This window comes from Coturnix japonica, chromosome 1 (assembly GCF_054131305.1).
Source record: "Coturnix japonica strain WE chromosome 1, WE-NBRP24, whole genome shotgun sequence".
Lineage (NCBI taxonomy): Eukaryota > Metazoa > Chordata > Aves > Galliformes > Phasianidae > Coturnix > Coturnix japonica.
Window position 1 is genome coordinate 95,532,438 of NC_140663.1, and position 25,267 is coordinate 95,557,704.

General features: G+C 42.8%; 1 protein-coding gene across 9 annotated transcripts in view; it reads right to left on the reverse strand.

The window, feature by feature from the left end:
• TIAM1 (TIAM Rac1 associated GEF 1) overlaps positions 1 to 25,267 on the reverse strand; it is a 163,479-nt gene that overhangs the window by 26,265 nt on the left and 111,947 nt on the right. For all 9 annotated transcript variants that reach the window (XM_085528103.1, XM_015881158.3, XM_085528092.1 and 6 more), the window contains 6 exons: positions 25,127 to 25,201; positions 23,914 to 24,084; positions 18,422 to 18,526; positions 15,112 to 15,193; positions 10,496 to 10,582; positions 7,395 to 7,619 (listed from right to left, as the gene is read on the reverse strand). In XM_085528103.1, the coding sequence (XP_085384229.1) occupies positions 7,395 to 7,619; positions 10,496 to 10,582; positions 15,112 to 15,193; positions 18,422 to 18,526; positions 23,914 to 24,084; positions 25,127 to 25,201 (745 nt within the window). The remainder of the gene's footprint in view (positions 1 to 7,394; positions 7,620 to 10,495; positions 10,583 to 15,111; positions 15,194 to 18,421; positions 18,527 to 23,913; positions 24,085 to 25,126; positions 25,202 to 25,267) is intronic.

Sequence of the window (25,267 nt, forward strand, 5' to 3'; positions counted from 1 at the left end):
TTTCTTACCCCCACACCAAGGCAAATAATATTTGCTTGGGAGTTTAGAGTTTGGCTTTCAAGCTATCAGTTTTTCTTTTCCTGTGTACTACAACAACTCTTAATCTGTTTCCTGCAATGTAAACACTTCTACCCAGTAGAAAGCAGTCTTTCACTTCTGTCTTAATGAGCAGTCACACAGTGGATGTACTCAGGATATTTCTAATGTCTTAAGCTGTTACAGCCAGTGTTAACTTTAGTAGGAATCTGCTGGTTGTTAAACACGGGCAATCAGTTCAATACCACTGCAGATTCCTGCAACAGCCTTCTAATTAATACCTTCCACTTACTGTCCCAATTCTGTTAGGTTCATTACATTGTTCTATTTTTGCTTTCTAAACCTTTATTTAGCTCTGCAAAAAGCTGAGAGGACAATGTGATCACTTCCTCCTGTAACACCTGAATGCTGCCCAACAAAAACCATTTTTTAGGGACAAAAACATGTGGGCTTCACTTGACATTAACAAATTAGAAAGGGAAATCCAAGAAGCATCTGGAAAAGGGGTCAAATCCATGTGCCACAAGCACAGATGGAGGTCACAAGTGCACCCAGGTTGCCTTGGCAGTGTAATATCCATGACATTATGACTCATGCCTGTTAAATAACTTCTACTTATGGCTCGAATTAACAAAATGAAAGGAAGTCTTATATCATTAGAGCAGAGGTGCTGGGACTTAAATGCCTGAAGAATCACGTCAAGCTTAAGTACAACCACAGACTATGGCTGTTGTTTCTCACTTGCCAGGCTGCTATCATCTGAGGTTTTAATGAGAATTCTCCAATATCTGGTACTGCTCTTACAACCTAGTTCTTGGAGCCAGACAACTAATGATTTTTTTAATGCAATGGAAATAAACATTCCTAGCCAAGCTTTGTCAGCAGCGGTGCAAAGCTCAGAAGTGTCATCCTTCTGACTTTCTGAGTCATAGAAAGCAGCACAGAGATCAAAAAACCTCCATGTCCATAATTTTCAGATCTTGATGCTCTGTTTCTGCTGGCAATACTGAATGTAGTCCACCTGCCCCTCCCCTGGCACAGCTCCATGCCGTTCCCTCGGGCCCTGTCGCTGTCACACAGAGCAGAGCTCAGCGCTGCCCCTCCGCTCCCTGTGAGGAGCTGCAGCCGCCATCAGGCCTCCATCAGCTCCTCTGCTCTGTGCTGGAGACTCCAAAGGGCCTCATCTGTTCCCTGCAGTGAACACAAGCGATACTGCACATCCAATGGCTAAGGCATTGGGAAGGCAACTGGGAAACAGCAGACGCTGGGTGGTCACTCAGGAAGACCTGAACCAGGTCCCCAGTTGAGACTGAACCACACAGGGAACTCTTTGCTACGTTCAGGTTGGGATAAAACTGAGGTGCTGGCATGCACAAAGAACAAGGTACTGCTTTGAACAAATTGAAACTTGGAAGTTAAAAAGGAAGTCATTTAGTGAGCAAGGGTATGGCTTCATAAGCCATAGGCTTTGCCATGCCCTATTTGCATATTTATATCTTCCCCTCACACCCAAGTTATGTGGACACAGCTGCCAGACAATGAGATGAATGGAAATAACTGATTTTTTCATTTAGGGGGGGCTGCTCCAAAAGTACTGCCACCTATTTATCATACTGGCCTATGACATCAAAGGCAGATGATGGTGGTGGTGTGGCAGTAGAGGCTGAACTTTTCAGCCAATATCCCATTACATGTTATTGCTGTGTGACAGATGGCAGCAGAGGGGCAGTCTGACACAGTGTTGTCTGACATGGAAGTACATATGTAGCAGCAGTGTGGAACTGCATTCCTCTATGCAGAAAGAAATGGTGACCAAAGAACTCACAGGAGCAACTAGAAAAACGCACTTTTTCTGGAGAGCTGCAGAGCAAGCCCCACAAATCTCTCTTCCTTTTGCCAGAACTCTATTGCATCCCATTCTGTTTCAACTAGTTTGCACAAGTTCCAAAAAAAAAAAAAAAAAAAAAAATCCTATGCTGAATGTTATTCAGTTCAATCACTCCTCTTAGGGAAAATTCAGATTCAGCAAAACCTTCCCTGCTTCAGTTGCTTTTTACCCTCCCTAGTTCAGCTGGCTGCTGAAACACTCGCACCACGCTTTAGTTGCTTGTTTCAAACCAACAGGAACATTCACAGTGATGAGACATATGCTCAGAGACCCTGGAAACCAGAGACATTGCTATTATAAAATACACCCAGTCTGTGGTACACAGAGCCAGCAGAGGGAGTGACAACACAGCAAGAATATTCAAATTGCAAACCTGCTGGTGATGAAGGAGGTTTGCTTACTGAAGCTAACATGGGAAGATCTCAAAATCCAGAAGCTAAACACGCTAACAGCTACAACACTTATTTTAACAGCAGCTCCTCTGAAGAGCCAGGAAGGAACGAGTCCTCTAAACACAGTTCTGACTGGGACAACTTCCATAGGCTTTTGCTTCTAAGGTTTGAAACAGCCCATCTTTTGACAACAGTTTTGCACATCTCTGCTTGATTATATGCAGGGACTGAACTCAATGCTGAAGTAAATGCCTCCGAAACTGTTAAGTTCTCAATGCTAACAATGGTTGTTGAATATATTACAAAAAATACAAAAGATACAAAATAAGTTGTTTTCTCAAGAAAATAACCCATAAGAAATTAAGGTTACTGTTCTTCTCAGCTTGTTCTGAAATCAAAATTACTTAGCCTAAGGGGAACTGTGGCAACACAAGGATGGAATGAAAAACAATAGCAATTCTGACAGCATAATGCAAGTTTGCTTCATTTTTATGCCATTTTCTTCACAGAATTAACTTTAGCCTCAAGTTCTCCTGCTTACTAAATGACACAGTAATAGACTACTTAAAAATGCCTAGCTGCCTCTTATCTAGAAGACTGATATATTCATTAAAACAGGCATATTTATTTATTTATTTATTTATTATCAGTTACATTCTGCACTGTGATTTGGCTCTCAGTCACCCCTGTGGAGTTATCTCTCACACTACATGTCTCCAATGTTACAGAATCATAAAATCACAGAACAGTTTCGGCTGAAAGGGACTTCAAAGCCCACCCAGCCCCAACCCCTGTCATGGGCAGGGCTGCCCTCCACCAGCTCAGGCTGCCCAGGGCCCCATCCAACCTGGCCTTGAGAGTCTCCAGGGATGGGGCACCACAGCTTCTATGGGCAGCTGTGCCAGCTCCTCACCGCCCTCTGATGAAAGGATTTCTTCCTGACATTTTACCTTAAAACTCCTTTCTTTTACTTTATAGCCATTCTTCACTGTTCCATCACTATTTGCCCATAACTCCCAATGTCTGGACTGAGTGGACACAAACCACTTCCTATGGGAACACGTGAGAGCTCTCACTAATCACTTTAGACAATAAGGAAAACATGTTGTGAGGCTCCAGGCAGAATCGGAGCTACTGCTCCTTCATTGGACCTATGCAAGTTTCATTAGGAGGAAAGATTGACAGCCAGGAAAAATATTAATAGATGAATGGAAGAAAACCTGTGGTTCTGCAAGCCTGCCACAATGTGAATTCCTAGGGGAAAGTATCCATCATATTCAAGATGATATTTTTACAACAATTAGAGGTGTAAAATCCAAGGTCATTTGAAGAATTCCCTCATAAGACAACACAATGAAGTAACAGCTGCCACAGAGTTGATTTGCAAGCTCCAGCCCCAACCTCTGTACATACAAGGCAGTTTTAGGTAATAAAGCAGCCCTAAGTCACACTGCACTTAACAAACCAACTGGTAGGCACTTCATCAAGGTCAAGGCTGAAATGCATGCAGGCTTTGCTCCTGGAAGGCACTAGCAAAGTTTCCTTTAAAAGAGAACAAACTTAAAACACAGTATTTTCTATTGAAGACATCCAACATGTCATGCCTCAAACAAAAGCTCTGCCCTTTGCTGACTTCACAGGATATAAAGAACTGCAGCAGAGAAGACAATAACGACAGGACATCAGCAAGATCAGCCAATTAGACTGTGAGTTTCTGTGAAATGGATGGGATCTGCAGGTGATTTATACCTGCTAGCACGCTAGCCCAGTAATACTTCACTCCCCTGCTGAAATGAAGGTTATGCTAGTTCAGAACTGAAGGAAAAATCTGCATGCTATAAATAAGGCTTAGAATAATGGAGCTGATTTGCCCAGCCAGCCAAACTGCCAGCAATCAACAAGGATACAAATAAACGGGTCAGTGGGTATTTCATACTTGAACGCTCTCTGCAAGAAGCTGCAGAGCAGAGAACTAAAATCTAAGGTGCAGCTACAATCCCCCAAATCAAAGCATCAATATCTCTTTTTAAATTCCAAATGAATCCAGTTTTAGGCTAAAAGATAAGAAAAAAATAAAAATAAAAAAGCACTGAGGCAGAAGAATAAAGGCTTCACTAAAACACTGTGTTCTATTAAAACCTAAGTAGAGAGAAATTGATAGAAGAAGATTAAAACACCTGCTTCCAACTCGCAAAGCTGGATGCAGATCATTGCTTTCATTCCCACCCCAGGGTAAGTCATTCCAAATTAAAGCATTGGCGTTGTTTAGCTTTAAACACTGTCTTAATGTCATTCTTCAGAGGCATATTTCATGTGGCAATTACAGTGCTTTCAGAAGCTGCCATAAACACCTGCACATCTGCTGATGAACTACTTTGCTGCTTCTTTTGGTTAAACAAGCATTGCTCCCACTCTGAGGATGGATGAAGATGACTGCCACCTTAACATATGCTGCATTTTGAAGGGAAGCAAATGTCAGGAGAGCTCTAGCTTCATTGGCGCCTCTCAGGTGAAAGAAAAACCAAAGGAACTGGCTGCAGCACACCAAAAGTAATCATAAAATCATAGCACATCCCGAGTTGGAAAGGATCCATCACGATCACTAAATCCAACTCCAGGCTCCACAAAGCACCACCCAAAAATCAGACCATATGTCTGAGCACTGTCCATATGCTTCTTGAACACCAACAGCTTGATGCCATGACCACTGCCCTAAGGAGCCTGTTCCAGTGCTTGACAGCTGCACCAAGAGACACCTGAATGGAGAAAGAAGCCCTGAAGCTATGCCTCAGCCTTAGAGAAATATCAAAGACAAAAGGCATTTGGCCTACCAAGGAGTTTAAACACTCACTGCAGGACATGGGAAAGGAGACATTCCACACCTCCAAGACAAAAACCTGACTTGAGAAAAACTTAGACAAGAGCACAGAGAGTACTCAAACTGAGTGCAGCACAAATGAAGTGGTATCTACAAAGCAGCAGAGGCAGGTGGTCTGGTTTTGCTGAGATGTGTTCATCAGCCATGCCCTATGTCTTCATTCCATATAGCGCCCACGGCTTTATTACTGGGCAATATGAAAATGCCCAGTTGGCAAATCACACACTATCTGACTCTCAGAAAGAAAAAGGACCCCTTCATGACCTAAATGTTAAAAAAAAATAATAACAACACAGAGTGTCAGCTCCTTAATGAGATCAGCTACTGAGACCCTGTGTTACTAAGTACTACTCCTCTGGCTTAGAAATCACCATGTTGTATAAATATGAAAGACCCAAGTTCCAGTTCTTTGCACCCAGGGCAGAACTCCAAGGGATAAGTGCAGTCAGCTGGGATTTCACTGCAAAAGCACAGGTGAAGTTTGAATGATGGGCCACAAAGATGCGGTATTATGTAGGAAATGGGGACATCTGGTGGCCAGCTACTAACATTTACAACGTGAGCTTATGAGTTGATTTTTGAACACAGAACTCCTAACTCGAAAAAGTCCAGTGAAAATTAACAAGGAAGACAGTCCTTCTGAAATGGTTTAATTTTAACTGCCTCAGGGGATTCATCCCACATCTTACATGAGGCTGATTTTCTCAAAAAGCTGATGTTAAGCCTTCTTGTTTGTGCTATTCTACTTGCTATGAATATCACCCTCTCAGAAGTCACACTTGGGGTCTATTTTTCACCATCCTCACTCTGTGTTCCTGTTATCAGAACTGGAATTCTTGCTAGATCCCTTTCAGTAAATAGTTTCAGCAGAACAGAGCAGCACCCAGAAATGATGAGCAGCAGGCTCTACCCAACTGATACTTTGCAGGCAGAGATGAATCAGCTTGATCCTGGGTCCAAGCAAAGAATCTCTCACTGTGGCTTGTTTAATCTTGTTCAGCATCACACTACTGCACTCACATACCTTCTGGGTGAGTTCAGGTGTGCACCCAGGCCCACCAAAGAAATCCTTGCACTGAGTGACTACAGCTACCAGAGTAAACATCCTGGGAGAAGGCTGAAGGCTGACCTGAGTCCCAAAGAAATGCAAGAACAGCCCCTCCTGCTTCAAATGCCCCGAACAAAACCATTTCACAGATGTCAGAACAATTATTTTGACGTTTGCAAAACCTGTACTCTGGGGCAAATACTAAATATTTCAACATATTCAGAAACCATTTACTTTTGACTGGAAGCCAAAATTTGCCTCAGCTCTGAATAGACTGGGTTATCCAAAAACTACTTGGTTTTGGCCATTTCACACATTTTTCCTGATTTTTAATTTATTTAAAAAAAAAAAATAAATTAAATCCTCTTATCTTTTGAAATAGGCAGGATGTTTAGAAACACACAAGTATGAGGAGACATGGCATAAGAGCTTTCCTGCTATCCCAGTGCAATTCTCAGCACTGCTGTCTTAGACCCACAGTGGTTAGTAACTGCCCAAGGTATGGTCCTGCTCTCCAACAGCCACTTCTCTGTTTGTCTTCACCTAGTTTAGGAAGCCAAACTACTAGCAAACAATTTACATCTTCTAGAGGTTAATTGTCTGCTGTTCAGTTCTCTGAGCATCACAGTGATGTGCAGATGTGCTCCTTCCCACCTCAAACTGCTGTGGGAGCAGGTAGGTACATTTGACTCTTAACACCAAGCTCTACCTTGAGGGGTTTTGAACTGTCCCTGTGAGTTATTCAGGTGTATCATCAAATACATGGGGCTCACAGCTGATCCCAGAGAGGATTAACGCTTATTCTCTCTTCCTTCTCTGCTATGCATACACCTGAGGGCAAAATCCTGAGGTAAAGATACCTCAGAAGTAAGTGAGCAGACAGGTAGGTGTGTGACATGCTGGATGCACAGGTGGGACACGCATGCAGGGATGACATATTTCACAGTCTAACTGTGTACACAGTCCTCCTTCACTGCTAATGCAGATTATACCTTACAGCTTCCAGATCTCATTTACTATCTACCCAGTGCACTCAGACTGTAATTCTTCTCACTTTCATCACATAAGTTACAGACAATGATCAATGGGACTGCAACAGCATACTGGAAACATCAGTCCTTCTCCTAGTAATTCCTATATTGAATCCAGTACCTTGGTTGCTTCCAGAAAACACCAGCGTGTTGTCACTCAAGTCAGATGGGTTTTCCAAGCGACGTGGTGGTGGCTGCATTAACCTTTGCCCTTCCTCTATCTCAGGATAGGTACGCACAGTAAGACACAGTGAAGGCTGAATGAGGACGTCTTTCAGCAAAGCCGAGTCCAGATCTTCAGCAGCTTTCTTGTTAATCTCCACAATTTCATCACCAGCTTTCAGGCCTGAAACATAAAAAGGAACAGGTAAGACTTGCACAGTGACACTACTCACACACATCAAGGAGCTCAGCTCAGTATTTATAAAGTGCCAGACAGCGCTATGTCTAGACATTAAATAAATGCATGTGATTGCAAATGATATTGAAATTGGATGGACTTTACACAGATCTGTTGTTAGGCTGGTATTCCAGTATCCGTAAGCATGTAATGCCCATGAAGTTCCCCACAAGGTACCAAAAGGAACATATTCTGTCTTTCTTCATGTCACTCTGCAAAGGGACAGCTGCTGTGCATCAAGCCATTGGACTAAACATATTCCTCATACATAGGTGCACACTTAAGGACAGAGGCACACCTTGAAGCTCTGCTCACAGGACAGAGGAAGGTCTGGTGAAGTGATGTGAGCTGAATCCATCCCTCTCTGAGACCAAAGGGACTGCTGTGGCATCCCACTCACCACTCTTGTTCTTAGGGGTGGAAAGCTGGAATTTACCAGGTCAAAAGAGCTGCTCCTTGCAGGTGACCTATGCTATCTGACCTGCCCTTGCAGGTTCCATGTTCACCCTTAAGCCACAATAAGAGGTCCAACTCTATAAGCTGCAAGTTGCAACCATCCTCCTGGAAAGATTACCTATCTTCGTTTGAGAAAGAAACGTGGTGGAAGGGAAGAGGCTAAAGGGCTTCTGCCTTCTGCAGGAAAATTGAGATCCCTCTTAAATGCGTGTAATTGTGCCCAGAAACTGTAGCACAGAGCACAGTTTCAGAAAGAATAAGATGAAATAGATAAAATAGCTTCAAAGTAAATGGACCATAAAATCGTATTTGAAATGAGGACAAAACAAAACAAGTCAAGCATTTTTCATTGTTTCACTTATTCTACTTAGTGATGCCATCTCATAATAGTAACACATTAATATGCCTGTAACCATAAACATCACATCTGGGGCTTCATTTACTCCTTGTAATTCTTGCTTTGAATCATCTGGGATGAAGCACGACGTATAACTCCGTCCAACCAAGTATCTCAAATTCCAAAGATGGCCCAGCTCATGCATAGCAACAGGAAAGATAATCATAAAAAGAATTAGGAGAAAATAAAATTTAAGAGCTTTCCATTTGGAAAAATAGATTGAAAAGGAAATATTGTAATTCTTTCTGTTAATTTTATTATAGGAAGTGCAGTCAAATGCAAGCATAAATGTAAATAATGGGAGGAAGAGAGAGCTTTCCTCTCTGCTAACTATGCGTATCTTCTCATAATATCCTGCCAGATACTGTCAATACAGAATTGGCTTTTTATCTCTATTATGAAAAGCAATTTATCACTGAAAGCGTGTTATAGCACTTCAGCCCCACAGGAGGCAGTGTGTATCCACGTATTCACTTAAATTGCCGTTCAAACATTTCCTGAAGGCAAAACAAGAAAGCCCTGTTGCTGTACCCCCAGCCTCCTCCTCATTTTCTCTTTGTTCTCCACAGGAAGCCCACAGAGGTTTACTTCCCTAGTGCAGGCTGGCAGAATGCTGACCTCAAGCTCTTGTTTGGGGCTGTTGGCAGAATCTCCATCCCATCCAACAGGGAATTACTACCTGCTGTGTGGGGCTGAGGTGGAGTGAAGAGGGACAGGACAGAGAAAAATGGCCTTCTCAGGCTTTACTGACATGCAGAAGCCTCCAGAACCCCCCGGGTGGTTTTCTTCAGGTAAAGTTAGAGGCTACAACTGAGCAAAACTGCAGATTCCTGCAGCCAAAACTGCTCCCCCTGGGTCTCTCTCAGCTTCAGTCCTTCCCCTCTGCTACTTTTGCCACTTACATTATGTACATGCCAAATACGTTTGCTAGTGGGTCAGAAAACCAGTCAAATCCTTCTGCCATGGCACTTTTTGAGCAAGACAGTGAGCTGAAGCAGTCATCTCCAGTTTGGGGGAGAACAACTCCCATTGCTTTCAGCAACTGCAAGCAGTTAAGCTCTGAACTACCAAAAAACCACTCTGCAAGAAAACTCTGACGGTGTTTCTGAGGACTTGGTGTACTAATGGGCTATGATAAGGTGAGTGTCTTCCTACTCTTCCTACTCTTCTTGTTCCCTGTATCATTCTCTAAAATCTGCCTGTCTCCCTGACAAGCTCCTCCTGTGACTGTAGGAGCAGCACTGCTAGCACACTGGAGAGATCAATGAAAAGTAAAAAGCAGAAAGGGCATGATGATGTCAGGCTTGACTTCCGCTTAGGTAAGGTATAGTGGAACCATGGTGGTGAGGCACTGGCACCAGGCTGTCCAGAAGGGTTGTGGATGCCCCGTCCCTGGAGACACTCAAAGTCAGGCTGGATGGGGTTCTGAGCACCTGATGGAGCTGTAGATGTCCCTGCTCTTTACAGGAGGGTTGGACCAGATGCTTTTAAAGGTCCCTTCCAACTCAGGCAATTCTATGGCTCCTGCTCTGTGCTGGGATGAGCCTGACAGCTTAGTTCTGTCTGCAGGTTTCTGTTGCTTTTATGCTTTCTGAAAAGGCTGGGCACAAAAATACAGGCAACAGTCCCAGACACAGAGGGTAACAGGGTGGTTTCTACTGTACCTGTCCATTTTGCAGTGACTAATTTGAGTGGGCCTCTGGTCTTCTTTCCAGCTGCAGAGAACCCTCCTACATACATACATACATACATAGTAACTCAAAATTGAAGTCCACTGTACAGCACAGCTGATCCCAAAGGCAGAGCAACCAAGCACCTTTTACCTCAAGTTCTTGACAAAAAGAGCACGATCTCTTTTGGACTGGAATCCTGAATTTGGTGTGTTTGAAGATTACCCATCCCAACAATCTCATGGCCTACACCAGGATTAAACAAACAACAGCAAATGTAAATTTAAAATGTCTTTTACCTTTCTTGAAAGCTAGGCCTGTCTCTTTGACACCATTCACATACAGGCGACGAATCCCTTCTTCTTCCACAGAGGACAGAGAGAAACCTAGGGAGATACCCAGTCACATGGTTAGAAAGCACCAAGCAACTCCAATGTTTCCTCACAACAACATACACTACAGGGAAGGCAGCGTTATGCCTGTTCTTGACAAAGTAGTCCCAAACTTTTCCTTTCCTTAAACCTTTACAAATGCTGAAAAGTGAAAGAGCATCTTTAAGGAAAAAAAAACCTGAATTTCTAAGTTTATACATAAATCATTTACAGTTTTATTTAAGTACACCACAGCTGCAAAGTATTGGAACACGCTTCAAATTCTCTTCTCAAAGGTCATTTCAAGAAGTTCGCTGTTTGCAGACAAAAGCTGTACAGAGCTGTGGTTTGTGAACCAAACCAACAAAAGCCAGGAAGCCGACAGTTATGGCTGACATGCCATCCTTAACCCATCCAATGCACAGCAATGCCTGCTAGAGTCAACTTCTGCTTCTTGAAGTTTGTAGAAATGTTGCCTTTCCTTCCCCCCCATTCTTTTCTCAGTTTCTCCTGGCACGGTCTGGGTTACTTGCCAAGTTTCAACGTACATTTTATAGCTGCACTAGAGACCCGCAGAACAACCTTATAATGGAGGTACCGACAAAGTCTTGATTTTAACAGCGCAAATGGTACTGTTACATTTGGTTTTGGTGATTTTCTTGCCATTTGTGTTTGACACTGTGTAAGATAATAATGTGTAAAGTAAATACAATGTGTTCAGTTAAACAGGTCTTGCTTATTTAATGTTGAGTTATCTCAAGCTGAACATTTGCCTTTCTGAAACTTCACTGCTCCCTAAATGGGTACAGGCAACCATTTGCTCTATCTCCTTCCAACTAGAAAAACATCTGCAGATCTCTAGGGGGGGATGTGCTTGTTTGACATGGAGCCACCAGCCAAGAGGATGCAGATGTGCTGGGAGCCCATTCTGACTTTAGGACTCCCTTCAAGCTGATGGTTATGGACGAGAAGTCATCTTTTCTATATATCATTTTAAAAGAAAAGGAGGGGGAAGAATGTGTCCGCCTGGAAGCTAGCAGCATATGGCCCTTTGTGGCTTACTGGGTTCCTGAATAAAACAAACTTTGTGAGGCTCACTCAACACGCCAGCTTTGGCAGAGAGAAACTCTTAACTAAACAAAAAAGCAGATGTAAAAAAAAAATTGTAGCTATTGATTGTCATCACTACAAAGCCTACCTGGAAAACCTAAACCACAAGCACGGAGGCACGTACCCGAGGCTGCTGTTTGAGTCAGCACAAATGATCAGCTATTAAAACAATTACCATTTTGCAACTGAAATGCTGTTTTGCTGTACTGCCTTCATTCCAACTACCATACAGTTAAAACAATGCATCTCATGTTCTTGTAGCTAACTGGGAGAAGATATCCAGCCTGTCTGAAGCTCCCCTCTTCTCCATGAGCAGCCTCCTAGTCCAGTCTGTCAGGGCTATGAGCTTATGTAGTTGCATTTTAATTCAGCCAGAGCAATAATTATTGGCAGAATGTATGTAGGGAGCCATTACACACGCTGTCATCAGCTTTAAGAGATAAAGAGATGGGCAACCAGCAGCCTCAGAATGACCATCTCACAAGTCTACTTAACCCCCCCGCAGACAGGGTGTGTGACCATACTCCAGGCATGGATAAACAGAGATCAGTTGCCACAGTGGCAACAGATCCAGTGGCTGGATCTGGTAAACAATCTGGAAGAGCACTCCTGTCCCACTCCAGTGCTGCTGCCAGTGCTTTCACAGCCATGCAGCAAAGCAGAGCAAGGAACACACACATACATGCTTGCGTCTGTATGTATGTCTAGTTTGTATATGGACGTGGTACAAATGCGCAGCTTTTGTCTGGATTGACTTTCCAGGTGCTCTATATGAACACGTGTATTAGCACTGCAGGAGAGGAAAGGCGGGAGTGGGTGGAAGTGACAGTGATTGCATAAGCTGGCAACACTGCCAAAAAGATTATTATCAAACTGTGCATGGACCCTGAAACACAGGTGTTAAGAGATGAGCGGTGACCCTGACAGAGCCTTTTCTTCACTGAAAAGTTTTGATGACAGGAGAACAAAAGTCAGCATTGAAGAGTGCACACAGTCATGCCAAAACAGCACAATACCAGAACAAACCTGCTTCCAAAAAAAACCTCACCCCCTGGGATAGCCACTAAAAAAGGATTAGCATAGGGATGCTCCTGATGCACACACAGGCTGGAAGCAGTGGGTTCTTAGTGGGAATGCTCCCTGCTTTCTGCCCTCACAGCCTTGTATGAAGAGGCTGGTATTAGTGAAAGAGGCAAGTATGGATATGCCATGACAGCACAGCAACAGCAACCAGTTAGCAGATGTAATGAAAGCAAGGGCCAACACAATGGCCAGATTCTTCAGGAATGTCTCTTATTACAAACACATCAGCAATCAAAAACACTCCAAAGTGCCCCCCATATGAGCCTTCCCTGAAATGCTGTGCTCTATCCTCTTGATGTCACTTGAACTCAAGGTTTACTGAAACATGAGGGCAAAGCTGCTCCAAGAGCCTGCTAATGCCTGCAGAAGCAGCTTTGCCACCTTGCTGGCACCAGGATCTCTCGCTTGGCTGTAAACAGCTTGTAAAGCCAGCATAGAGCTGTTCACTTATTATTTTACCTTTCTGCTAGGCTAGTGAGCTGGATTGACCAGTCTAATTGCACCCTTTGTGAAAGCATTTCATCCTCCCGCCTTTGATGCTATGTCTGTTAAGTGGAGATAACAGCTCTAAATCCACGTTGTCAGGATTAAGTAACAGCTGCTCGTCAAGTATCTTGAAAATTCAAGGTGATTTACAAACATTACTGTTGAAATAGCTGGAATACTAGGAACAGCAACAGGTAAAAGGCATTATTTTCACAACCTCATTTGTTTTCTTCTCATGTTCATGAAGACCTTTCCAGTTCTTCTGGAGGAATCAAGGGATCATGGGGGATTTGGACATTTGCTCTAAAAATTTGCAAGAAGCATGAGAAGGGTTGAATGAAGCTGCACAGAAAAAGAAAAGCAATCAAGAGAAGGAGAAATCCCTCAACACTACAGATGTTCAGCTGTGGTGCTGGCTCCTGACCCTGTTCTTAGCACTTGGTAAACACGGGCTGAGCTTCTTGTGTTGCCCAGCTGCCTAAGAGCCAACATGATATGTAAACCTTCTCATTGAAGGACCAAAGTCAGCTTTTTTGGGAGTGCACTGAGCAGGGTCAGAGCTGCTGACCAGATACATCCCGTCTCTCACGCAGCTGATTCCCTTTCATAGGACGTGACAGTGCACTTCATTGTCTTTCCCATCTATCACAGAAAACAGAAAGAGAAAAGGGAAAAGGGAAAAGAGAAACGGGAAATGCCACAGTACCCCTAGTTCTTGCAGTGCTTTCAGCCACAGTGTAATTATTTAATCTCGGGTCATTGCTGTGCTAGTTCATATTTCTTTCTCAGGCCGTCAGTATTCAAACCACAGTCAGCACCATTGCTTTGTAGCAGAGCTCAATATTCAGAAGGCCTGCAGCTGTATAATAAGCAGTTCAGGGATTTGGAGTTATTCTAGTCATTAAAGCACAATATTTAGATAAACAGTAAAAAGATGCAGATTGACTTCCCGCAGGGTAGGTTGCTCAAATAACGTTCAAAAACACTACAGAACTGTAATTGCTAGACCAAAGGGCAAACTTGCCAGGCTGGAGGTCTGCAACTTCAAATACTGAAGAGATAATAAGACCACCCCCCCCCCCCCACATAAAGATTGGGAATTCTGCTGAAATCACACAGGGAGGACTTCCTCCACTTCCATCCAGATCTATACGACATGTTGGATTTCAGCTCCGGGAGTTCACAGGGGCTCCAGGATAACCTGCATTGGGGCCAGACTCTCCCAGCCTGGGAACAACAGGGAAAGGTGGGGACCCACCCTGTAGACCTACAGCAGCCAGGGAAAGGGGCCAAGGAGGCTCTCCTACGCCAGCTGCCCAGCCACAGAATTGGAGGGGCCTCCCACACACAGCGATGCTCCTGGCTCTGTCCCTGCATAGGCAGGGGCACTGGGAGAGGGATGAAGGGGGAGAGAGCCCACCATCAGTGTGTGTCAGCAGCCCTTTCCCAAACCCCAGCTTTGGGAAAGCAGGGTCCTTGTGAACACTGCAATGCAGGATTTCTTGTAAATGTGACAACCAGCAAAGGACGCTGCTTCCCGCTGGCGCTCAGTCCCACAACCTCCGTATGTGGTGCTTTGAGAAACTACAAACACAAGAAAACATTCGTTCCAAATGCCACCGTAGCTCTCATCAAAGATCTCCATATCCTACAGCTTGAGCACCAGCAAAGAAACGTGCTCTGCGTGTTACATGTAAAACAACCCTGCTTCAGGGCAGGGGAATGAGCTTTCTGTAGACGGCACAGGAATCAGATGTGCTCTCCTTATTTTGCTCAACAGGCCTCTCAGCTGTGTCAATCAATGGCAAATATACACACTAGAACTGACTTGGTAGGAAGATAAAAACAAAAGGAGAGAAACTTACCATAAATATCAGAGGATGTATCAGACTTCTCTATCTGAATATGCTGTGTAATTTTCTGACAGATTTCTATTTCTTTATAGAGCTGTGCAAAAAAAAAAAACACACACAAAGATAAGTTACTGCAGGAGAACACATTAACTGTAATCATATTGAACACACTTCTTTCTCAGGAGGGAGAAATAGACCGTGGTCATTACATATCAGTTTGCCATATGTACAAAACAGTAGCTATGTTGCTATGTTTGACTGTTAGAAACTAAAAAGGAATAAGTAGTACTTTGCTACAGCCAACATGAAAGTAATAATACACCTATTTCACTCCATCAGTACAATTTTGAGTGCATGGGAAAAAGAACTTCCATTCCTCCTTCTGGACTTATCATTTAATGTTAAGCATGGATATTATTTACATTAAGACATTGCAGGAATTCAATTATTTTATAGCACTAAAATTCTAAGTAGAAAGTTTCCTTCTTAAAACATTTCTCAGCTGTTAGAAGATGATTGGATTTTAAATGCAGTCCCTTTCTCACCTTTCACACATTAATGTTTATTTCTACCCAAGCCTTTGAAATCGTCATTAACATCCTTCCTGGGAGAGCAGCACCAATTCACACCTCTGGGCAGCATCCAAGCGCAATCCATGTGATTCACTCTGCCTTTCAGAAGCTGAGCAGTCCCCCAGCTGCAGCCCTGTACTCTGCTGACACTGTCAGTAACATGAATTATGCTTTTAAATCTTTCATTTCCTGCTACTTACTCTTGTATCTCAGCCCTTCTGCTCAGCTCCTAACAAATGAGGTGGTGCTGGGGCCTGTCACACCGACCCAGGTAGGGAAATTCCATTTTTTCAGATAGTCTCTCTTGGGAGTCAGCTCTAGCTTTCCCAAAGCCATACTGAAAGCTGTGGTCTGTGCATAAGTTTGAAGCTGTTTTTTGCATAGCACAGGCCAGAACTTCAGTAACAAACCATCCTTCCACCTTTGGAAAAACCACCTTTGGAAAAAATCATACTCGCAGAAGAATGAGAGCTCACGGGTAAAGATTAACTCTGTCAATGCAGTTAAGACTGTAAAAAAGCAACCACAATCATTAAGTGATGTTTTGAAATTAAGTGCCATTAGTGTTTGGACTGAAGCATTTAATCCATTCCCTTAAAAAAGTAAAGTAACTCATTAGGAAAGGTTGCTCTCCTGCTTCTACCAACACTTACTCATCTGTTTAATGCAAATACTAAGCCTTATGGAACAGATGAATACCCATTTAAGTGGTTGTGTACAGCAAGATAAATGTAAAATTCAATGAGGATGCCATGCTAGCAGTACTTTTAAAATGCAGCTTTCAAAGATAGAAACACATTATTCAACATTTGAACATGAGTCAAATGACATTCACAAAATCTCGACCAGATTTTAGTAAACATTTGAAAAAAAGAAGGCAAAAAACAAGTGAAAATTGCATTGTTTTCAGAACGAAAGTTGTCTGAACTCTGCAGCCATCCCAAGAAGAATTTAGCATTCAAGGGCAGTGCTGCCCCCTCCATCCACTTCAATCCCTTTGCTGCCCCTGGTGCTTTTCATGGCAGTGTGGGGCTATTCATCATTTACCTTCATTTCCTCAAGCCCTTCACCTGCTTGCATTTTTTCCTCTAACACTTCTGGTCCTGTCACAGCACCATTTCCCAATGCCTCCAGCCTCTCCCCATCCTACCAGTGGGATTTTCAGAGGGGCCCCCGGTCTCCTCCTTCCATCTGAAAGTGTCATCAAAATCCTACCCAGGGCAAGGAGTCTGGCACGTCAAACTCCAGCCCAAACATTCCAACACTTCACTTACAATAAAAGGTGCTCAAACTGCCTGGTGCAGCAACTAATGCTAAATAGCTGTCCCCCTAGCCCTAAGTAACTGTTATAACACATAATAAACCAAGCACATGAATTTTTGAAGGGCTGTGTCAGAACAAAAAGCATCACCATGAATGTTTTGGAAAGGAATGCAATATGGTTGTTTAATCTCAGCTTCTTAAATCATCTGTTATATTCTTCAAGAAAAAAAGGATTATCATCCTAAGAAATTACCTTTCCCACAGTAATGTACTTTAAAAGCATTTTAGTAGGGGCAAGATAGCTCTGGCAAGATGACATCAACACTAGTCTGTTATAAACACAATTTGGGCAGCCACAGAAATAGAGCCATTACTTTTATCACACTGCAAGAGAATCATCTCATTTAACACCTGAATAAAAGTAACTCACATTTTCTCATGAAACACACACAAACGCACTCTGCTTTAACAGTACTACATTAGGTACGATCCTATCTGTGCTGTAATCTTTCAGCGCACACATAGTGCTACTGACTGTATAGTTTCAGTTTAATTTCATCTTTCCTCAAAATAAACAATAACTGATGACTGTGTCAATTCTATATCCCCTTCACATAAAAAAGTCCAAGCCCTTCCATGCAATTAAAGCCAAAATCTGTCTCCTCTAAGTCTTAATCTTTCACAGCTACATTTTACTTCCCACTTTTAGTACTTTCTCAGCATTCTTTTTTTAACTATGGTAATGGCAAACCCTGTAAGTGCTTTAGTAAACGAATAAAAGCATCCACAACCAGCACAGTTTTACTTTTTATAAATAAAAAAGCCACCAATAAAAAGGTCTTTGAAAAGCTTTACAAGATGCATGTGTAAAATCACAGAGCCCAAGCATGACACTAATTCTGTTTGGTCTGCTTTTTTAATGTCTGATTTCAAAATTCCTTTGAAGTCTGCTTTAGAGATTCACGATATGAAGACCTCCAAATGAAGCAATTAGGAATGTATATTCCCACACAACTTTTTAACCTCAACATTTACCTTCCTATTCAAAAATAAGAAAACAACCAAAATGACAAAAAAGAACTTGCACGCTCACTTTCTCCCTTAAAAAAATCAAAGTGATCTGAACAAGAAGCACTGAGGTTTTAGCCATACGTCTTTAAACAAGGAAAGTACAAACAAGAGGAAAAGGCAGCCTTGAGAGAAATTAAGCTTAAATATACATTGTCTTGACCTTCACCCCATTACCAGTGGCTGTTCCTTCTCTCTTCCACACAGACCTGTAAGTGCACAAACATAAGTGGAACACCAGCTCTCTCCTCAAGATGAAATGCTTGGAGGAATTACCTTACTGCAGGCCAATTGCAATGGCTGCAGAGCTCCATAATTGCAAGTTAAAAAGCATAACTGCATATTACAAATACCAGATGAACAGTAATTAACAGTGTTCGACACAGTGTCATCTAATCTTGCTTAGGAGGTAGCATTACCAGTTCGTAGATATCCTCCTCTTGCTTTGGTACATAAAACTGCATCTGGTTTTCAATCAGGAATTTAAGACGCAGGTAGTGAGCAGAGTGATCCAGCTGGTGTGTCTGCAAGAAATGGAGAAGAGGCTTTGTAAGACAAGAGCAATGGCTCACATTATCTCTAATCAGAAAATCGCGTGACATTCACAGAGAGAAAAAGTGCCCCAGCACCATCTGTCATAAGAGACCCATGTTCTCATAACTTGAACAAGAATCTGAACCTTCTCTTCTTCCCCAGAAGTAAGAGTTTAAGGGCAGTGCTACTACTCTGACCAGCCTCTTCAATCCTGCTGTTTTGCAGTTCTGCTCCATCTCATGCTATTGCAGAAATAAGCAAACGCTATTAAAGCAAGGAATTGGAGCATGTATATAAAGTGCATTTAAAACTGCAGGAAGGAAAACAAATATGCTGCTAACAGAAAAATGTAACAGGAAATTTTTTTTTCTCTGGTTTTTTTTTGGCTGGTTGGTTTTTTAGCATCTTCATAATTTAGCAAGTATGTGTATGGTGTATAAATACATATATACATGCATCCTCTCAGTTAAAAACAACACAGGGTAAGCTGGCTTCAAAAGGGCGAAAGAAGCTGAGAGTTCTATACTGGACTGCATCCTAGTGGAAACAGGTCACACCGTTTTAATGAATTAGTCATAATTAGCTGAGGATATGGCATTTGGTCTGGGAGATGTTAATGACCTTTTCTCAGCACGATTAATAAGTTCAATTTAAGCAGAGGTTAATGCAGTGTGTAATCAAAACACATTTAGAATGATGATAAACACAAAGAACGTCATTCAGAAGTTACTTTCAAAGGCCATAAACTGTTGACTAAAGCCAGTGAAAAACCCAGAAGTGATTCAGAAATACAGGAGGTAAATTCACCTCACCGTCGCTTTAGAAATCCCATTATTATAAGCTTTTATAAGTCTGCTATTTCATCTTTTATCAGTAAATTACCAACATTTCCTAGGTTGCACAAAAAAACAGTGGCTCATCTGAAAATTAATGGAAGAATGTCATTATTTCCTGCTGGTTATGTGTCAGACTACTGTTTTTGAAAGGCTCGCTTATCCATCTCAAGCCAAGATGATGACACACTGAGATTCAACTGACTGATGACACAGTACAGATTATGAGTAATGTACACCAAGTGACCTGTGGAGAAGATTGCGCCTTGATCTAGCAAACCCTTCCACGAGTATTCAGAAGACGGGGAATGTTTGTGAAGGTCTGGATTAGTCAATGAAACAAAACACAAACCAATACAAAAATGAAAGACAGATCTATTGCTGTATTGCTGCATTCAGATACATCCAATTCAAAAAGTGTATTGTCCTTACACTAATCTAAATAACTCTGTTGCAAATACCTACTCAATTAAATAAGCAACTTGAAATCTAATGACCAAATATAAAGAATTGAACGTAGGAGAGCTTCATACTCTCTCCCTTTTTTCTTTTTTGATACACACTTCACAAACTTTGCTCATTGTTTACTAACCATTTTTCCACAAGGATTGGACTAGGACCACAATAACAAGGCATCCTAAGAGTCTGCTCTTACCACTGAACTGCTTCTTCCATGGTCTCCTGTGCTTAAGATTTCACATGTCTTCTGCATTTCATACAGCTTCAGCTATAGCCAAGTGGGAGCCACCCAGCAAATGCTAGGTTGGTCAAACTGAGACTGTATAATTCCATGTGACTTCAGGAAGCCCAGGGTTTGGCAAGAGCCCCCTGCGCAATGCTGTGTATTTTTGTTACTTCCACCTCCAACCACCTTCCCACTACAGCAGACATCCAAAGCAACACTCCTCGGTGTGCCCAAGGGCTAGTCAGAGGGCCAGCAGGAATCACAGCCTGCTACAGAGGGATGGACCCAGCCCAGGGCCTCAAGGCATTTGGGAGCAGAAAGGCCGCAGGCTGCACTCACATCTTCCTGCCTTACACTGCTGCTCAACCCCTGTCCTGATACCAACTCAACAGAAGAGCCTTTGCTGCAAGTGGGTGGCTTGATCTTCTAATTCCAGAGGTCCATTAAAGGGCTGCTGCTGCCTTTGATACAGGTGCAGAGTTGATGGTGCCTCTGGACTCACACCCACTGGTCCCTGAAGGGAGATTTGCTTGTGAGAAGATTATACAGGCCATTTGAGGGAGCAGGAGGGAGACACCACAAGATGACAAATGCCACACCGAGGCTCTGAGCCATTCCAGAGTAAGGCACTGCCCTTGGATAAATGGATTAACATTTTGAGGCATTCACTTTGACCAAAGGCATTCACTTTGACCAACAAACACCATTGGCTGTAGTGGATGCCATTCATCTACTGCAGTGCAATCTCCCTCCCCACCCCCAGCATCAGGAAATGCAAGTCATCACCATTAAGGCTGTAGTGGTGCAGCACATGAGCCATAACATTTAGTTAATTAAAATACGTATACTGCAGCAATGCCTTGTATACATCAGAATTTTACATCAGTTAAACTCTTTCAGACAGAGGCACAATTGTCTACTGAAGCGAAAGGAAAGATCGTCTTGAAGTGGAAACAGGCAGTCTGCCCTGAAAGCCATGCTCTTAACCCACTTTTTTTTACTGTTGCTGGCCTAGCTGCATCCATATGCGGGGAGGTGGGAGCAGAAACAGTGCAGCTTTAGTATTACTAATATCCTTTCAAGACCACCCAAAACACCTTTAGCAAAGCAAATAAGCATCTTGGTTTATTTATTTCTCTCCTAATAACTCTGGCTATATCTGGACTAAATTAAGCAGCTAACCCAATTTAAAGCCCAACCTGACAGGTTAACTGATGTGCTCTTGAAGAAGAAATTACAGTCTAGGGTGGGAAACAATTCAAAAAAGCTCTGAGCGGTGCAGTGGGTCAGCACCCAACCTGAACTATTCATCTACTTCGGCACCCCTCTGCTGAAAGAGTGGACAGCACTTCCAGAGGACCACTCAGCCTGACCTGAGACATGTCCAAAACAGCTGATTTCGTTCTTCCCCTCCATGTCTTCTGTCTTAGCTTAGGACCAAGACATCCAAGAAAGGGTGTGTTTTTTCAGCTTTCTGTGAGAGACTGAATTAGCACTGAAGTTACAGCATCATGGAAACACGCTGGTGAGGCCACCGTATAAGTCCAGCTTCACACTTGTGTGGCCCAAGACTTTTTTGGCTGGAAAACACCAGCTCAAAATCAAAGCTAGCCCACAGAGCATCAGACTTAAGTTAGTACTCAGAGAATTCAAGCACAGAACCAAAGACCTAGAGAAAATCTGCTTCTTGTCCCTTTCAAAAAGATAAACAGTGAGAATATAGAAGGTTTTTTGCAGCTCACTTTTCTTCTACTTCAGTCAAAAGACTAAATGCCATGTAGTCTTCTATGCTCAATTTTTGGTGTTATTCTCTCCATAGTGCTTCTGCCTACATCCATATGTACCATGTGTGTTTCTACTCAATTTTAAGACCTATCATTATGCAGATTTTAGTAATACATACATACACGTTCACACCAATAGCTATTATCCATACGAAACAATTTAGTGCATATATACTGACATTTCCTGCCTTCCAAGCGATGCTATTAGTTAAATCTTAGGAGAAATCTTCAAGAAACCACTTTAAAATGTGCTTTAGACTTAACTCCCACCAATCTTGAATCATAGAAATGTCACAAAGCAGCATCCAAAACCTAACTTGCTGTATAATAACAAGCAGCAATGTAAGTATAAGAACACATTTTCTACAACGACTTGAGTGCACTTAATGTTCTCTGATAGAATAATCAAGCTCAGTTTAATAGCACGAATAGACTTAACTGCATCTACAAACATGAAGAGGCTTATATGAAATGTAGATCTTGAAATGTTTACTGTACCAGAACTTGACTGGTTCTCAGATGGCAGATGGCAAACTGATGTGAAATGATGTGGATCAGATATTAAAAGGGAAAAAATGAGCTGAATGCAAGAGACAGAAGAAAGAGATTGATTATTAAATGTGATAGAAAAGAAGGCATCCATCAGTGCTTTCCAGGCTGAAAACTCTGACAGAAAGGAACGAAGCAAATAAGAAACAGTTCTTCAATAAAACAAACACTCAACCACCCCCCCATTTCCTTACACAACACCTCCCACCAGAATAAAAAACACAGTGAGAAACCACACCCTCAGCAGGACAACACTGAAACCAATGGAGCTACACCAGTTTACTCCAGCTAAGAATGTGGTCCACTGAGTTATTCACTTTTACCGAAAGGAAAATAGAAGTCCTAAAAATAAATCATTACTAATAATGTGTCATCCAACTTCCCTATTATGTCTCTCCCCCAAAAATGTCATTTTTTCCCAAATACAATGAGGAGCTTTCACAAGCTGTAGCCACCTTTAACAGTGCACCTGGCAGAGGGATGAACACACTGTATCATTATTCCAAACAAAGGCCTTTCTCTCACCATCCTTCTCTTTAGAAGCACATGCAACACGTTCTGAAAGTCCCCAAAGTTAAGCTCCTGATACCGATAAATGTTTTCTTTTCTTTTGCTGTTGTTGTTGTACAAGAGGGCTCATTTTTCAAAGCAGCACATGACGTGAGTTGGGTCTAGATTGCAGTCAGCTGGTTAGTGGAAAACATACATTATGCGGATGCCAGAACTGAAAGCTTGTATTTAATTTGTCAAAGCTTTAAACTTCTCTGCTGAGATGCAACTGTTTTTAATGCCCAAATGGCTCTGATATTTCATCTGGCAAAGAAATTCAGGTGGTTTTTCTGCAGATGAAAGCTTTCCTCTCCCTTCCCTCCCACCACCTACATGAGGCAAGTTTGTCTCTGCAATGCAGGCAGCAAGCACTGGTGCCTACTCCTGGCACTGCTGTTTTCTCTCCCACGCCAGTCAGAAGGGAGTAAGTGGCAGGGAGAAGGAAGGAGGAACGGCACCTGGAAACAGGGCAACCTGACACTTGAGAATGGGTGGGATCTTCCATCTGGCAATGGAGGGAACAGGTGATGGGAAAGCTTGGAGACTGGATGCAGTGAAAGGAAGCAGGCTGGGGAACAAGGGCAGGAGAGAGAGAAGGGTCCTGCACACAGCCTGACCTCCAGTGCAAGGATAGCAGGTGGATGGGCAGCTGAGAGGCACCAAAGGATGTGAAGGCAATTCGGAGACTCATGCACAGGGACCAGAATAGAAAAGGCAAAAATCAACCCACCTTCTCAAGACAAATCTAATTCCAACTGTAAGAACTTTTCTTACAGTTTCATTAGCATGATTTTCCTGCACAATTCAGTGTAATTCACGTTTTTCATCTAACATATGCCTGATCACTCATAAACACAGAGCAGTCTGAGCACTGGCAAAGGAGAAAACCACTATGAGGTTCAACTGAAAGGGCTGAAGTGACAGGGCTCATAGTTGCAGACATTTGCCCTGCTCCAGGGCACCCTGGCAGCCTTTACCTTGCAAATCATCTCCAGCACATCTCGAGTGGTGTCCCCTGGGCGGATGACTGTCAGAGCAGGCTGGTTGTTTGGCAGGCAGAACCAAGACGGCGTGAAGTACTCATGAACCCAAATATCACAATCAGGATTGTGCTGATGGACGCTGCTCAGTGCCACTTCTTTCTCCCTCTAAGCAGACAAAATCCATAATGACTAGAGGAGCCAAACAAGATCTTCTTCACCACGTAAGAAACATTACATGCTGTATAAAAAAGCCCTCTTATAGTAGAGACATTTTATTCATAAACTCAGACTGAGGGCTTGCCTGGACTGGAAAACTTTGCAGTTCTACCTGAGCAACGTAAAGTGTGCCTCCCCAAGCCACCCACACAGCTAAACTGGTGCAATGTGTGTATCCTGGGATTTCACCCTATGGCTACTGAGAATGCTTGGAATGCAACAAAAAAAAAATGAGAGTGATAAAAAGAGTTTTAAAATTAAAACTTGAATGCACTTCATCTCCCAGTAAACCATTCCAAGGCCAATAAAACTGATGTGTTACATTTCCTACATCCAGAAATGGCAAAGTAGCAAATCTTAGCACTTATTTTGAATTTCCTGTCTATTGTACACCCAAGTTAGACTATAAGCTATAAATCTCCATGAAGTGATGGGGCTGCAAAATTCCCATTTGCTTCAAGTGGGCTCACGCAGCTAAATCCATATTCACTACATGAAGAATGTGCCCCTTAGCACTGTCTTAATGCTGTTTTATAGTTGGCTTTCTCTGGGGAAAAAGAAAGCAGTCGTAATTGTTTCAGCAAATGCAAAAGCTTGCAGAAGAACGTGAAAACAAAACAGAGAAACCCTGTGTTTCATAGCTGCAGTAACCCTAAATTATGAAAACCCCATATGGCCACTACCACAATGAGCCATTTCCCAGACCCAGCAATGACTGCTCCTCCTGTGGGCAGGCACCTCCCTGGTGTGCAACGCTGATACCCTTCTGGGTCTGGCACCTCCTCTGTGCTCAGGATCCCATGCACTGCAAACAGTTTTGATGACAAGTGATCAGCTCAGACTGATTGCAGAGCAGCCACCAGCCCTACAACACACAGAGACTGCTCTCCGCTCCTCTCCCAGAGGCTTTGTGTCTCCTTGTGTCCCAAAGCCAGTGCTGCATTTAAGCTGTGAACAGAAAGGAGGCAGCTGGAGAGCTGGTGTTTTTTACCTTGCCATCCGGGACTGTATCGTCATAGATTCCTTCGAGAGATTTCTTCACTGAATCGACGCCTTCACCAAACACCTGAAGAACAGAGCAACTCTGTTTTAAAACACAAGTGTACATCTGCTCCTTGTGCAGGACAGACTA